This window comes from Lepidochelys kempii, chromosome 6 (genome assembly GCF_965140285.1).
Source record: "Lepidochelys kempii isolate rLepKem1 chromosome 6, rLepKem1.hap1, whole genome shotgun sequence".
Lineage (NCBI taxonomy): Eukaryota > Metazoa > Chordata > Testudines > Cheloniidae > Lepidochelys > Lepidochelys kempii.
The window spans coordinates 5,188,356-5,204,093 of NC_136385.1; the positions used below are offsets into that span (position 1 = coordinate 5,188,356).

Genomic DNA, 15,738 nt, shown 5'->3' on the forward strand with positions numbered 1-15,738 from the left:
GTATTTTAAAGAATCCTTATTGAGGTTGCAGGAACAAACCATCCCGATGTGTCGAAAGAATAGTAAATATGGCAGGCGACCAGCTTGGCTTAACAGTGAACTCCTTGCTGGTCTTAAATACAAAAAAGCAGCTTACAAGAAGTGGAAAATTGGACAAACGACCAGGGAGGAGTATAAAAATATTGCTCAGGCATGCAGGAATGAAATCAGGAAGGCCAAATGACACTTGTAGTTGCCGCTAGCAAGGGATGTTAAGAGTAACAAGAAGGATTTCCACAGGTATGTGAGCAACAAGAAGGTGGTCAAGGAAAGTGCGGGCCCCTTACTGAATGGGGGAGGCAACCTAGTGACAGAGGATGTGGAAAAAGCTAACATACTCAATGCTTTTTTCAGCTCTGTCTTCACGAACAAGGTCAACTCCCAGACTACTGCACTGGGCAGCACAATATGGGGAGGAGGTGACCAGCCCTCTGTGGAGAAAGAAGTGGTTCAGGACTATTTAGAAAAGCTGAACGAGCACAAGTCCACAGGGCTGGATGCGCTGCATTCGAGAGTGCTAAAGGAGTTGGCAGATGTGATTGCAGAGCCATTGGCTATTATCTTTGAAAGCTCATGGCTATCGGGGGAGGTCCCGGGTGACTGGAAAAAGGCTAATGTAGTGCCCATCTTTAAAAAAGGGAAGAAGGAGGATCCTGGGAACTACAGGCCAGTCAGCCTCACCACAGTCCCTGGAAAAATCATGGAGCAAGTCCCCAAGGAATCAATTTTGAAACACTTAGAGGAGAGGAAAGTGATTAGGAACAATCAGCATGGATTCACCAAGGGCAAGTCATGTCTGACTAACCTAATTGCCTTCTATGATGAGAGGAAAAGCGGTGGACGTGTTATTCCTTGACTTTAGCAAAGCTTTTGATACAGTCTCCCACAGTATTCTTGCCAGCAAGTTCAAGAAGTATGGGCTGGATGAATGGGATATAAGGTGGATAGAAAGCTGGCTAAATAGTCGGGCTCAATGGGTAGTGATCAATGGCTCCATGTCTAGTTGGCAGCCGGTATCAAGTGGAGTGCCCCAAGAGTTGATCCTGGGACCAGTTTTGTTCAATATCTTCATTAATGATCTGGAGGATGGTGTGGATTGCACCCTCAGCAAGTTGGCAGATGACACTAAACTGGGAGGAGTGGTAGATACGCTGGAGGGTAGGGATAGGATACAGAGGGACCTAGACAAATTAGAGGATTGGGCCAAAAGAAATCTGATGAGGTTCAACAAGGATAAGTGCAGAGTCCTGCACTTAGGACGGAAGAATCCCATGCACTGCTACAGACTAGGGACTGAGTGGCTAGGCAGCAGTTCTGCAGAAAAGGATCTAGGGGTTACAGTGGACAAAAAGCTGGATATGAGTCAGCAGTGTGCCCTTGTTGCCAAGAAGACTAACGGCATTTTGGGCTGTATAAGTAGGAGCACTGCCAGCAGATCGAGGGACATGATTATTCCCCTCTATTCGGCATTGGTGAGGCCTCATCTGGAGTACTGTGTCCAGTTTTGGGCTCCACACTACAAGAAGGATGTGGAGAAATTGGAAAGAGTCCAGCGAAGGGCAACAAAAATGATTAGGGGTCTGGAACACATAAGTTATGAGGAGAGGCTGAGGGAACTGGGGATGTTTAGTCTGCAGAAGAGAAGAATGAGGGGGGATTTGATAGCTGCTTTCAACTACCTGAAAGGGGGTTCCAAAGAGGATGGATCTAGACTGTTCTCAGTGGTAGCAGATGACAGAACAAGGAGTAATGGTCTCAAGTTGCAGTGGGGGAGGTTTAGGTTAGATATTAGGAAAAACTTTTTCACTACAAGAACAGCAGGACACTTGAACTGAAAGGCAGCAAATTTAAAAATGGATCAAAGCTAATTGGGCTTTGTGTAAAATAATAATATTAATTTTAAGTCCCGACCGCAAGGTACACATGAGGCCCAGAACCTAGCAGCATTCGAGAGGGATTAGACATTTATGTGGATAATGAGCACCGGTGTTGGCCCCTGACAGAGACCGGATACCGAGCTCCACGGGCCTCTGGGTCTGCTCTGCTAAGAAGACAATGCAGTGGGCTTCCTGTATAGAAACAAGGCTGAGCTCCTCTGTGATGGGTCCCTGAGGTGCAACCTGGACTGTGGGACAACTGAGCCCTCTGTCCCACCACTCTGGAGTGTCCCTCTCACTCTGTGATGCTGTGTCAAACCTCTAACAGGCACTGCACTTACGCAGACATCCACAGGCAGGGACACACCCAGCTGAGTTACATGAATGATCTCCTAGCTTCTCATGAACCATCAATAGGGAGGCTCCAACCAATTCCCCCCAGCTCCCTAGTCATGCACCCCAGAACTGTACTGTCTTGCACTGGTCAGAAGCCTGCTCGGTGCAAGTTCATTACTCACTCTGCGTGTCCCTCAATGTGGAGAGGAGACACACTAGCCTTTGTAAACTTAGATGAGATTTCCCAAGCACTTCAACCAAAACACACTGCTTTAGGTAAAATATAAAAAAGGTTTATTGACTACAAAAGATTTTAAGTGATTATAAGTAGCAAGTGTAGAGATCAAAGTTGGTTACTTAAGAAATAAAAATAAATTTGCACTCTGAGTTCTACAAGCTAAATAGGATTTGAATCAAGCAGTGTCTCACCCTGACGGATGGTACAAACAGGTCACAGATCCCCAATACACAGGCTGGGACTCTTTTCTGGCCTGAGACCACCCTTCCCCAGTTCAACGTCTTTGTCCTCCAGATGTTCCTCCAGGTGTTGAGTTGGGAGGAAGGGGGGAAAGGCCAAGTGATCTTGTCACTTCCCCTCTTTTATCGTTTCTTCCAGCTTGCTGGAAAGATCTTTTGCTATGACATTGGGAACAGACAGTCTTCATTCATCAAGCAGTCTCCATTGTATGCATGATCCCTTTGAGAAGTCTCCATTGTTTACAGTTTCTGGGGTAGTGGATTCTTTCCTTGATGGGTGTTGATGAATCGTTATCCACTGACTGGCTTCTCCATTGTTGTACCTGAAAGGCTGGTTGGGGTGTTCCCAACCTCACAATATATTTCAGTGACAGGCACATGGCAAAACTTCACTAACTTCACATACCATGAGAACATATACAATCCAACAGGATATTAATGTTCAAGAGATCAAGACTTTTAAAATATCTCGCAAGGCATGCATTGTACAAAACTTATCATAATTATATAACAGTGGTGAATATGGGTATTTTTGGGTAACACCTTGAAGTACAGGGAGGCATGGCCAGGCCCAGGCTGATTCCTCACCAGTCCTTGTTACACTTCTTAATCTCCTTGCCAGGTCTTTCCGATTGATGGCTTCCAGCACTATTGTGGTCACCTCCATCACATAATCCATTGTGTAGTGTCCAATCAAGAGGTCAGTGACCTCTATAGACTTTGCATTCTCCAGTTTCCCTTTAGGTATGTGGTCATATCCCTCCTTCAGATCAATGTCGGTCAGTTTGCTCTTGAAGTTCTTCAACTCACTCTCTCCCAAGTCATCCAAGGTGTTTACCAGAAGATCTCTTGTTGTTTTCCCTGTGCTTGTGCCTATAACAAGAGAAACAAACCATACAGTCCAGCCATGCCCCCACCCAAGCCTGGGTACCCTCCCTTCCCCACCCCCACCCTTATGTAGAACAAACTTCTGTGCCTCTGCGCTCCCCTCACGTCTGTTTTGGATTAGAATCCACCCATGGTCGGGGAGGTTCTGCTGTCTAGGGCTGGGGAGTCTGGGGAGCTTGGGATTTTGTTTCAATGTCTGAGCAGGTTGGGGGCAGAGTGGGGAAAGGGGGTAGTTCTAGGGATTAGTCCCAGGGAGGACACAGACTCTTAGGTTCCCTTTCTAGCTCTGCCACTGTCTCAGTAATGCGTCTTTTCCTTCTACTTTCTGTGCTCCCACACCCTGAAGGATGGACTAACCGGTGGGAGGATCAGACACTGATGCAGGATATTCCACATCCCCTGGAAGAGGAAAAAGAATAAGTGAATCAAACCTCTAGCTGAATAATTGTCTGCTTATGCTGCTCCTCTCACACCACAACGGGCACTCATAGCCAATCAGATCTGAACCAGACACATGACGTTCTAATAAATCATCTCCAGAGATGCATCTCTATGGGCTTCCCAGAGACTAGAGGTTTTCCTCACCCATTTATGGAAAAAGAAAAGGAGTACTTGTGGCACCTTAGAGACTAACCAATTTATTTGAGCATAAGCTTTCGTGAGCTACAGCTCACTTCATCGGATGCATACTGTGGAAACTGCAGAAGACATTATATACACAGAGACCATGAAACAATACCTCCTCCCACCCCACTCTCCTGCTGGTAATAGCTTATCTAAAGTGATCACTCTCCTTACAATGTGTATGATAATCAAGTTGGGCCATTTCCAGCATAAATCCAGGTTTTCTTACCCCCCCCCCACACCTTTTTTTCAAAAAACCACACACACAAACTCACTCTCCTGCTGGTAATAGCTTATCCAAAGTGACCACTCTCCTTACAATGTGTATGAAAATCAAGGTGGGCCATTTCCAGCATAAATCCAAGTTTAACCAGAACGTCTGGGGGGGTGGGGGTAGGAAAAAACAGTTTCCACAGTATGCATCCAATGAAGTGAGCTGTAGCTCATGAAAGCTCATGCTCAGATAAATTGGTCAGCCTCTAAGGTGCCACAAGTCCTCCTTTTCGTTTTGCGAATACAGACTGACACAGCTGTTACTCTGAAACCATTTATGGAAAAAATCCCCAAAATCCCCATGTGATTGGCTACTCTTCCCCAAGTCCCCACCTCCTGGGGAAAGCAGCTAATCCAAGTAGCTACACATGTTGAGGGACAGCCCAGCCCTGCAATCAGTGTCTCCTTCCTGGGTGGACAAAGGGCTGAGATTGCTATTAAAATGCTTCAGCTCTTTTCAGAGACAGCTGGGGAATAGCTCTGCAGCTGCCCCTCCTCTTTGTGGCTTCTCCCGTTTCCCCATCTCTTTGACCATTCCTCTCTCACTGATATCTCCACTGCCTTGTGCTACCTCAGCTCCCTGAATCCATCCTGCCCTAGGAGAGGACTCTGTCTCAAAAGCCCAGTGAGGATAAGCTGTCAAGGAGGAAAGGAGAATTGACAATTTCAGGAATAGCAGGGAGGTTGAAGGATGAGGCTGGAGCAGAGAGACCCCAAGATCTGAGGAGAAAGGGGCTATGAAAGATCCTAATGAGAGCTATTTCAGTGGAGTGGAAACATTAGGAGCCAGAGAATAACAGTCCAAGATGGACTGTCAACAACTAATGGATCGAATTCCTCTTTTCAAGCTCCATTTGGTGAGTTTAAAGATGGAGGAGAGGAGAGAGATGGGGCAGTAGTTGGAGAGGCAGGTAGGGTCGAGGGCTGGTGTTTGATGATAGGAGAGACCGTGAAAAGCTTGTATTGTGAGGGGAAGGAGCCAGAGGCCAGTGAAAGGTTGAGAAAAGGGGAAATGGAGGGGGTTTAGTATTGGGACAGTTGAGGTAAGAAGGTGGGAAGGGACAGGGTCATTGGAGCAAGTGATGGAGAGTTAGTCATGGAGAGAAGGTGGGAGACTTCAAGGTCAATGATAGGGGAAGGAGGTGGTGGTTGGGCAGGGAGAGGGAAGAAGAAGAGGTATATTTTGGCCAAGTTTGTTTCTCTGTGGAGACGCTGGTAAGATCCTGTGCAGAGAGGGAAGAGAGGTCACTGGGTGAGTTTAATGAGGGAGTTAAATGTTGCAAATAAATGATGGAGATTGTTGGTAGGAGATGAGGAAGGAAGGTGTCGTTCTTTGAACAAGGAGATGGCAGATCTAAAGGAGGAGAGATCAACCCTGTAGTGGAGGAAGTTGGCATGCTCATGGCACTCTCTCTCATGTCCACCCACATGAGACCAGGGCTGTGGGTTGGTGGGATGAAATTTACAATGGGGAAAGTGGGGCATGGGAGTCAAAGGTGGAGCAGATTGTGGAGTCAGAGGAGTGACCAACAAAGTATAAAAGTGAGGAAAGAGGGGCTGGGGGCGTGAAAAGTTATGGACAATGATGGACTGGAGCCTACTGTATCGTTCCTGAGTTTATTTATTGATTAAAATTATTTGTGAAGTTCTCTCTCTCTCAGCAGCTCACAGAGAGTTCCTCCTGAGTGTTCAATATTTGGACTCTGAAATGAATGCCAGCATGGAAAGATACTGAAGCCATGTGGCCTTGTTTCTATTCTCTGATTGGATGGCTTATGAAACTAGCCAACATATAGCATGACTTTCAAACATTGCAATCAAACCTACAATTCAGAGTCATCTAAACATTCATTTGTCATGAATATTCCTGTTAGTAAAGCTCTGTGCTCAGTAGTCGATGGAAAGCTAACAGGACAGGGCCACAAACATGGCTGGATCGATAACACATTTCAAATACAAACGGACGTGTGGATTATTTTCCCCATTGTTCTCTTTGCTCTAATAAGACCAAAACATCCATCCACTGATTCTCGCTTCCTGGAAGTGTTGCTGAAGCAAAGCCTGGCTCAAGCAGGACATCTCTTACAGTTATTAATATGGATTGAAGGAAAAGCCTCAGTCTCCCATTCCCACACCACATGTGTCTGTTGCTACTGGGGCTGGTCCAATTGTTCATAGCCAAAATCTGAGTGACCAAGCAAGAAATGCCTTATACACTCTTGAGAACAGAGAGGTGGCTAAACTGCCCCCCTCTAGAATATCAAGACACTGAAATTTGTACTTTTTTTTTTTTTTTTACACTCACTCCAGATTAGTGCAAATGTTAAGGCAGGATTAGGGTTGTCCAGTGCTGTCTGTTGCCCATCCAGAAACTGGCTAAACTTTAACCTCTGAAAACCAGGAAATACATGTATAGAGAGTCTCCCACACCACAGGGGGTATGGTCAACTGCATTACATTATTGTCCACAGCAAACCTGTGACTGCTGGTTGAGTGCACACATCACAGGACACGGCTATTACCCAGGAGCACTGAGGAGCATTGAACCATGGAACAAAGCAGCATCCCATTGAGCTTACCTGCTCTCAGAAAGGCAGTCCAGAGAGGTTCACTTTCTCTTTCACCTGTGAAGTATTTTTGCTTTGTTAATCTGATCCGCATTCCCTCTTCCATGTCCCTGGTGTAGGTCTGCCGGTTCTCAGGCCCTATGTAGGTAAAGTTCAGATCCTAATACAAAGGCGAGATGATGCGTTAGAGGTAAAATTGCTGAAGACTGAGGAGGAAGAAGCGGTGAGATTTATAAATAGCCCAAGTGTGTGAGGCGAGGGAGAGGGAGGAATCCAAAATAACCGCAGCTTGTGGGCCGGAATGATGGGGGATGGGAGGAGTCCAACACTCCTGCCACGGACCTTTGGGGGTGATCCAGGGTGCAGTGTGTGAGAAAGAGAGCCCAGCCACACAGCTGGTGTCAGTCAGCAGGATCCAGGTTTCTAGGAGTGCTGGGAGATGAAGGGAGTGGGCGATGAAGAGGCTGTGGATGGGGGTGATATTTTTAGAGAAGGAGCAGATGTTCCAGAGAGAGCAGGGGAAAGGGAAAGACACGGAGGAAGGGTGGGTACAGGGACCAGGCTGGAGCATCTGGATCATGAGGGACAGGTGGGTGGGGGCAAGGGGATGAAGTGAAGAGCGAGCGTTGGGGAAGCTGTCACGAGGTTCAAGGGGAAGAAGGCAAAAGTGCAGACAGAAGTGGGATGTGATAGGTGGGGGAATGGGGAGAACAGGCAGAAGGGCTGGTGGAAGGAATGACGGGCAGGATGGAGGGAGAAACAGAGATGCCGGGATGGGGGCTCAAACTCATCAGCAGAGCAGCAGCTTTATTGATCAAGCTGTAATGAATTAATCATACCAGGCTTACATGTACTGTCTATGGTGCTTCTCCCCCTAGGAGGAGTCAAAACTGCTTTGCAAATTAAACAGACACTCGGGGGAGGTGGCTATTACCTGACCCATCTTGTCTCTCTACTATCCTGGGACTGACACAGCTGCAACTATTGCATAATGCCAGTTAAAGGCAGGGATCACTTCACTCACCACAGAAATGCAGCCACCTCTGGGTCGGCGTACAGCAGCTGCCTAACAGATTCACAGCAATGCTCTCGCAGCATTTTTTATTTGTTTTTGGCAACTTTCCCTCTAACATTCAGGATCTCACCCCCAAATCACCCCCAGACTGGCTTCCTGCCAGGTGCTCAACTTGTGGCTACCCTTGAAGGCCATTTGCAACTGGCAGCTAGTGCAGGCAGCCCATAGACTTAAACTTAATGGGGCTTCTCTCAAGGACCACACTACATCCATGGATTTACCACGGCATCCGATACACTGGGCACACCAGGACGAGTTCCAAAGTGCAGGGACCTATGGGTCTGGGGAGGCTTGTCCAAAGAAATTGACTGGCACATCTCGTGTTCTTCAACTGTCTGTGAAAGGTCTAGCACAGTCACTTATGGGAGATCCAGTGAAAAAAACACACACACACACACGTTATTTCTTTCCTCCTTGCTTCTATTCAGCAGGTTTAGGGAATGCTGTGAATTCCAGTTAGAACAGGGTGAATTTCGACTGAACCATTTTTCGGTGAAAAATGCCGATGCAGCAACACTGAAATGTTTCGTGAATTCATGTAAATGTTTTTGTTACACAAAGAGGCTCAGTTATCACACACCAGCTGCCTGCCCGGCATGGAGATAGCCCTTATGTCTTGCCCTGCTGGGGCTGCTGACTCTGACTCCCTGTATTGCATATTGCTATCGCCTCTTATTTACCTTTTCTACTGAACGGTTCTTGGGGATCCGGTAGAGGTGGAGGGGTCTGACTGTGGCCCTGAATGCCCAATACAGCAGCACCAGTGAGTACATTGGAATAAACGTAAATGTAGAAGAGATCAAAATAAGTCCAGTCAGGGAGAAGCTGGGATTCTCCAGTACAGCTTGGAATGGCCTCACCCGCATTGGCTTCTCCGGGGTCATGCCCTCATCAACAATGTGGACAGTTTGCATCTGGGAGGCACCAGCTTTTTCCTCTGAAAATGGAGAAAAACGTTACGTTACAGTTGAGGTTGCCAAGTGCATTTCAAAGGAAGGTGCTACCATTGAACACAGCAGTAACAAACACTGAAAATGATGGAAGCCACAAGCTAAGGTGATTGAAGAATCTGAAACCAACCTGAACATCCCTTGCACTGGCAAAGAGCGCGGGACAGAAACATTCTCGGTGACCAGCCCACACTCATCCTTAACTCTGCTCCCATAGTGCTATCAACCCAGTGTTTCCCGGAGTGTGGGGCGTGTCCTGCTGAGGATGGCAGGTGGAGGTGAAGGTGCAGACTGACCTCCAAATTGTTTTTCAGAGTCATAGCTTCCATTTTTTCAAAGCTAGTCTCTAGCTGTTATGGTTATAAAGGAAATGTTCAAGATGTACATGACAGAATACAGCCCTGTATTCACAACCTACACACTACTGTAATAATCTTGGTACAAAGTATGCCTTATACAAACATATAATTTGCTGGTCAGTATTGTCCTGGTACAGTACATGTGGCAATGGTGGGGGCCTCAGGGAAGGGGCGGAGCAGGGAGGGGAAGAGGCAAGGCCACCACAGCCCATGAGTCCAGCGGCGGGTCCACGGTGAAAGTGAGGGTGGGGGAGAGTGAGTGACAGAGGGAGGGAGGATGGAGTGAGTGGGGGTGGGGCCTCAGGGAAGGGGCGAGGATGTTTGGTTTTGTGCAATTAGAAAGTTGGCAACCCTAGTGTCTGGTCCCAGGACTGACTTGAGCCTTCATCCCTGGCTGAGCCTGCCCTGTGTTCCCTGGGCATGGGGGCTGCTGCACCTGCTGGGAGACAACAGGGAGCTCACTCAGAAAGGGACCGGAGCAGTCTCTGCCCCTTCTGGGATCCCTCCTGTCAGGGTTCCCTCCCCACTCTGAACTCTGGGGTAGAGATGTGGGGACCCGCATGGAAGACCACCTAAGCTTATATTCCACCAGCTTAGGTTAAAAACTTCCCCAAGGCACAAATTCTTCCTTGTCCTTGGACGGTATCGCTGCCATCACCAAATGAGTTAGACAAAGATTCAGGAAAAGGACCACTTGGAGTTCCTGTTTCCCCAAAATATCCCCCAAGCCCCTTCACCCCCTTTCTTGGGGATGCTTGAGAATAATATACCAACCAAATAGGTAAACAAGGTGAGCACAACCAGATCTCTGGGTTTTTAGGACACTAAAAACCCAATTAGATTCTTAAAAACAGAACTTTATTATAAAGAAAAAAGTAAAAGAAGCACCTCTGTAAAATCAGGATGGAAGGTAATTTTACAGAGTAATAAGATTTAAAATACAGAGGATTCCCCTCTAGGTGAAACTTTAAAGTTACAAAAAAACAGGAATAAACCTCCCTCTTAGCATAGGGAAAATTCACAAGCTAAAACAAAAGATACTCTAAAACATTTCCTTGCTATTACTTACTCTTTCTGTAATTTTAGAGGTATCATTTCAGTAGGAGCTGGATTATTTGCTTGGTCTCTCTCTTTGTCTCAGAGAGAACAACAAAGAAAACACAAACAAGAAACCTCCCCCCACAGATTTTAAAGGATCTTCTTCCCTTATTGGTCCTTTTGGTCAGATGCCAACCAGGTTATTTGAGCTTCTTAACCCCTTACATGTAAAGGAGGGATTTTATGCTACCCTTAGCTGTATGTTTATGACACCTCCTGAAATCCCCCCACTCCAGCAGCCTGCGCTCCCCACGCCTCCTGCCTCCCCCATCGACGGGATCCCCCACATGGACAGGCTTTGGGAGGTATCAGGAGAAGGTTTGGGGTGAGCCATAGCTGAGGCAGTGGATGTTGCAATGAGGAATTGGTGAGTGGGGGAGAGACAGAAACAAACCCTCTCCCATAAGAGGGAGAATGTGTGCTTCCTTGTTGGATTGGCGGAGCAAGAAATAACGTTCCTTGGATGTCGGACTCCTTCCTCAGAGTGTGAGTAGCCCCACATCTATCTCGCCCCACACACAGGCCTTCTTCTCTCCCTCATCCTCCCTTTCCAACACCCCTTTTCTCTTTCCCTCTTTCTCAGTATGAATAGATCTGTCCTGTGTCTCTCTCCTCCGCCCCGTCCCCCCAGATGTTAGGTCTGTCTCTGGTGCATGCCTCTCTCTGATACAGAATTTGCCTGTGTAGCACATGTGGGAAATTGCTGTAATATTTAAAAAAAAAAGGCGTGACTCTGTTTCCTCACTCAGGATGCAGTGATTCCCCACTGGGTGTGAAGGGGTTAATTTCCCATTTGGGAAAGGAGAAGTAAGAGAAAGAAGAAGTAAGAGATGGGGGTTGGGCTGGGAGAAGCAAACTGTCAAGTACTGGTCCTTGGTGGTACAATGGAAGACCCTAACTCCCTTTGAGGAGCTCAGCTGGGGAACTAGGTGTCTAAACCCCTGTGGATACATGACACCCAGAGACAGTCTTGCTTGGGAAGGAACTGCATAATTCTGCCCTTCACACTATGATTTCTCTGCTCGACAGGCTGGTAACCAGGCAGTTCCTGTACAAGGAGACCCAAAGACAAGATCCCCCTTAGGGAGCGGACAATCGCCTCTTGAGAGCTCCCCACTTACCTGTCCTTGCCGCCTGGAGTAGTTTGTCTGCCAGGTCCTTCTTGTCCCTGGCCCTCAGGACCTTCATGGCCACTTGCATCGCCTCTTTCTCTGTGTAGTACTCAATCAGCCATGGAGTGATTTCTCTGTGTCTTTGTTCGCTGCCTCTTTTTGCTCTGAGACAATGGAGGAGGAAGGAAAAGCATGTCAAAAGGGAAAATAAAACAAACTCTAGCCACCGGCGCCTGTTATACAGCTGAGTCCCGCCCTCTTCCTTTTTGCAACACTGGGTTGGGCTCAGTTAGAAAATAAACATTTTTGCTCCGGCTCTGGCTCCTGATTCTTGTGGTCCTTTTGTGGGGTCAGGGGTTTTGCTGCTATGGGGGGCAGCAGGGGGCTTAGATTCACTCCTGTTGCCCTGTGTTATTCAAACACTCATGGGCATGGAGATTGGGAGGGTGTTAAGGAAAAGTTAGCACATGTGACTCCATTTTGGTTTGGGGCCCACCATTGTCTAAAAGCAAGCACATCATGCACCAGGAGGAGTGTTTCTTAGACACTGCATCCCTGTGAAAATCCTCCTCCTTGTCTCCAGCCTGCCTTGACTCCCAGTATCTGTTCTTTGTCTGTCTCTAACTCCCTATCTCCTGGCCTTTGATGTGAGTTCTCCCATCCTGATAATAAAAGTTACTGATGCATGGCTTTCGGACCATGCTGTGTAATTAACATACTGGTTTAGCACGAGGAATGCACCAAGCAGGGATAGGTGGTAGATAAGAAAAGGGTTTGTTTATTGGCTAAGGTTTCCAATGCACGAGGGCAACATGCTTTGCTAAGAAGTATATAACCTCTGTATAATCTGTATTTGGGGTCCCCTCCTGGCTAGCAGGGGGGCACCACGCTCGAGCGTAATAAACTTAGTGTCTTTTGGGAACTCTGCAGTTGTGGACTTTGTTTATGTGCCTCAGCCTAGATTCGAACTGTGCGTGACCTACCAGGTGTAATTTGTAGCATTTGTGTGCGTGTCCTACCAGGTGTAATTCGTAACAAGGGCAAAGAGCATCTGTGCCCTGGCTGGGAAGGTGAGAGCAGATGGGGCAGCAGAGGGAGAGGAGGCTGCAAGGAGGGGTGGCAAGAGTTATGCACACACACAGTTACGCACATCACACAGAAACAGTTACACAAAGACACACCACACACATGGATCCAGGGACACACAGACATATACCCACAGAGACAGTTGCACACACAGAACAACACAGAGACACACACACATTCAGTTACACCACAGATATACCATACACACACACATCCAGACCCATGCACACACACTGACAAACAAAAGTGAGCTGTAGCTCACGAAAGCTTATGCTCTAAATGCATCTGAGGAAGTGAGCTGTAGCTCACGAAAGCTCATGCTCTAATAAATTGGTTAGTCTCTAAGGTGCCACAAGTACTCCTTTTCTTTTTGCGAATACAGACTAACACGGCTGTTACTCTGAAACACTACACACAGACACAGAGATACCCCATACACAGATATTTGTTGTTAGGTCCACAGCAGGGGCCTCCCTACGGGATGGGAGAGCAGGCAGATACCGGACACGGAGTTGGTATATAATACTCCGAATACTCTTTATTGCTTACAAAATGAACCTCATTCACTTCACATTCATACCCCAAACATACTATGCCACAGTCCACTTCCGTCAGAAGTCCAGATGGTCAGTTGGGGTTCAGTCCAGTCACAAAGTGTGGGGAGTCCACGAATACCACACCATAGCCAAACAGGGCTCAGGATTATTGAAAGATTCCAAATTGCAAATATGCGAAACTCCACTTTGTGATGTCATTAGTCTTTTGTCTCTGGTGTCCTGAGAGCTCCATCCTCTGTTCCAAAGAGACAGTTCTGGGAAGGCCGCCATGATCCAAGGCGTGCCATTTCCTCCAATTCTTATATATATTTTATAGCAGTTCACCTGGTGTGTGAAAGAGTAGAGAATTGTGTTGGACACAAAACAAAGTTGCAGATTTACCCACAGGCTGGCCCACATGTACACAGGAAGGCTTGCAGGTAAATAAACCCATTCACAATTCATTGATTCTGAAGCACCCTTAATGGTTTCCACTTAGTATGTTTACATCAGTAATACAAGTTTATATGGAGGACTTGTGACACCTTAGAGACTAACAAATTTATTTGAGCATAAGCGTTCGTGAGCTACAGCTCACTTCATTGGATGCATGCAGTGGAAAATACAGTGGGGAGATTTCATATACACAGAGAACATGAAACAATGGGTGTTACCATACACACTGTAACAAGCGTGATCAGGTAAGGTGAGCTATTACCAGCAGGAGAGGGGGAAAAAAACAAAAAACAAAAAACCTTTTGTAGTGATAATCAAGGTGGGCCATTTCCAGCAATTGACAAGAACATATGAGGAACAGTGGGGGGGGGGGGGGGGGAGGAATAAACATGGGGAAATAGTTTTACTTTGTGTAATGACACATCCACTCCCAGGCTTTATTCAAGCCTAAACTAATGGTGTCCAGTTTGAAAATGAATTCCAATTCAGCAGTCTCTCATTGGAGTCTGTTTTTGAAGTTTTCTTGTTGAACAATTGCCACTTTTAGGTCTGTAATCGAGTGACCAGAGAGATTGAAGTGTTCTCCAACTGTTTTTTGAATGTTATAATTCTTGACGTCTGATTTGTGTCCATTTATTTTTTTACGTAGAGGCTGTCCAGTTTGGCCAATGTACATGGCAGAGGGGCATTGCTGGCACATGATGACAGATATCACATTGGTAGATGTGCAGGTGAACAAGCCTCTGATGGTGTGGCTGATGTTATTAGGCCCTGTGATGGTGTCCCCTGAATAGATATGCGGACACAGTTGGCAAGGATAGATTCCTGGGTTAGTGTTTTCGTTGTGTGGTGTGTGGTTGCTGGTGAGTATTTGCTTCAGGTTGGGGGGCTGTCTGTAAGCAAGGACTAGCCTGTCTCCCAGGATTTGTGAGAGTGATGGGTCGTCCTTCAGGATAGGTTGTAGATCCTTGATGATGCGTTGGAGAGGTTTTAATTGGGGGCTGAAGGTGATGGCTAGTGGCGTTCTGTTATTTTCTTTGTTGGGCCTGTCCTGTAGTAGGTAATTTCTGGGTACTCTTCTGGCTCTGTCAATCTGTTTCTTCACTTAAGTGTTCTTACAACTTCAATACCCACCTGCTGGATAGAGATCTTGTAGGTGTTTGTCTCTGTCTGAGGGGTTGGAGCAAATGCGGTTGTATCGTAGAGCTTGGCTGTCGACAATAGATCGTGTGGTGTGGTCTGGATGAAAGCTGGAGGCATGTAGGTAGGAATAGCGGTCAGTAGGTTTCCGGTATAGTGTGGTGTTTATGTGACCATTGCTTATTAGTACCATAGTGTCCAGGAAGTGGATCTCTTGTGTGGACTGGTCCAGGCTGAGGTTGATGGTGGGATGGAAATAATTGAAATCATGGTGGAATTCCTCCAGGGCTTCTTTTCCATGGGTCCAGATGATGAAGATGTCATCAATAGAGCGCAAGTAGAGTAGGGGCATTAGGGGACGAGAGCTGAGGAAGCACTGTCAGATTGAAATACTGCTTGCTGTTTTCTACAGTTATAAATGGTGGACTCCATGTATATGTTGCAGTAAAATGCACCATTGTACTCATGAGAATTAAACATGACATATTGCAGCTTGGTTTATATAAATAAATACATAAAAATAAACCTTTTTTCTACACTCTGTTCAACATATATAGCTCAAAACATCACATTTACATAACTTTTACATAGATTACACAAGTCTCGTGGAGTTCAAGCTTTACTAAGAGCTTGACTGGAGAATGTAGTTGCACTGTCAGACCACGCTGGCTGGTGTCGTGGCACATCTTTGGGCTGCGGTGCACAGTTTGGGACCCCTGCCTTAGTGCATCAGTTCTCAGCCAGGGATCTGAGCCCCCTGGGGGGCTGCGAGCAGGTTTCAGGGGGTCCGCCAAACAGGGCTGGCATTAAAGTCACTGGGGCCTAGGGCAGGGAGCTGAAGCCTT

At 46.8% G+C, this 15,738-nt stretch overlaps 1 protein-coding gene across 2 annotated transcripts; it reads right to left on the reverse strand.

Moving 5' to 3' along the window:
• Positions 1–2,549: 2,549 nt before the first annotated feature.
• LOC140912349 (uncharacterized) lies at positions 2,550–11,926 on the reverse strand. 2 transcript variants are annotated; one of them, XM_073346600.2, is made up of 5 exons: positions 11,685–11,926; positions 8,837–9,093; positions 7,094–7,241; positions 3,975–4,016; positions 2,550–3,602 (listed from the first exon to the last, which is right to left on the reverse strand). In XM_073346600.2, the coding sequence occupies exons 1-5, from the start codon at positions 11,761–11,763 to the stop codon at positions 3,172–3,174; spliced, it is 957 nt and encodes a 318-aa protein (XP_073202701.1). In that variant the 5' UTR covers positions 11,764–11,926; the 3' UTR covers positions 2,550–3,171. The 2 variants fall into 2 exon arrangements, with proteins under 2 accessions (XP_073202701.1, XP_073202702.1); XM_073346601.2 differs by lacking the exon at positions 3,975–4,016.
• Positions 11,927–15,738: the final 3,812 nt, after the last annotated feature.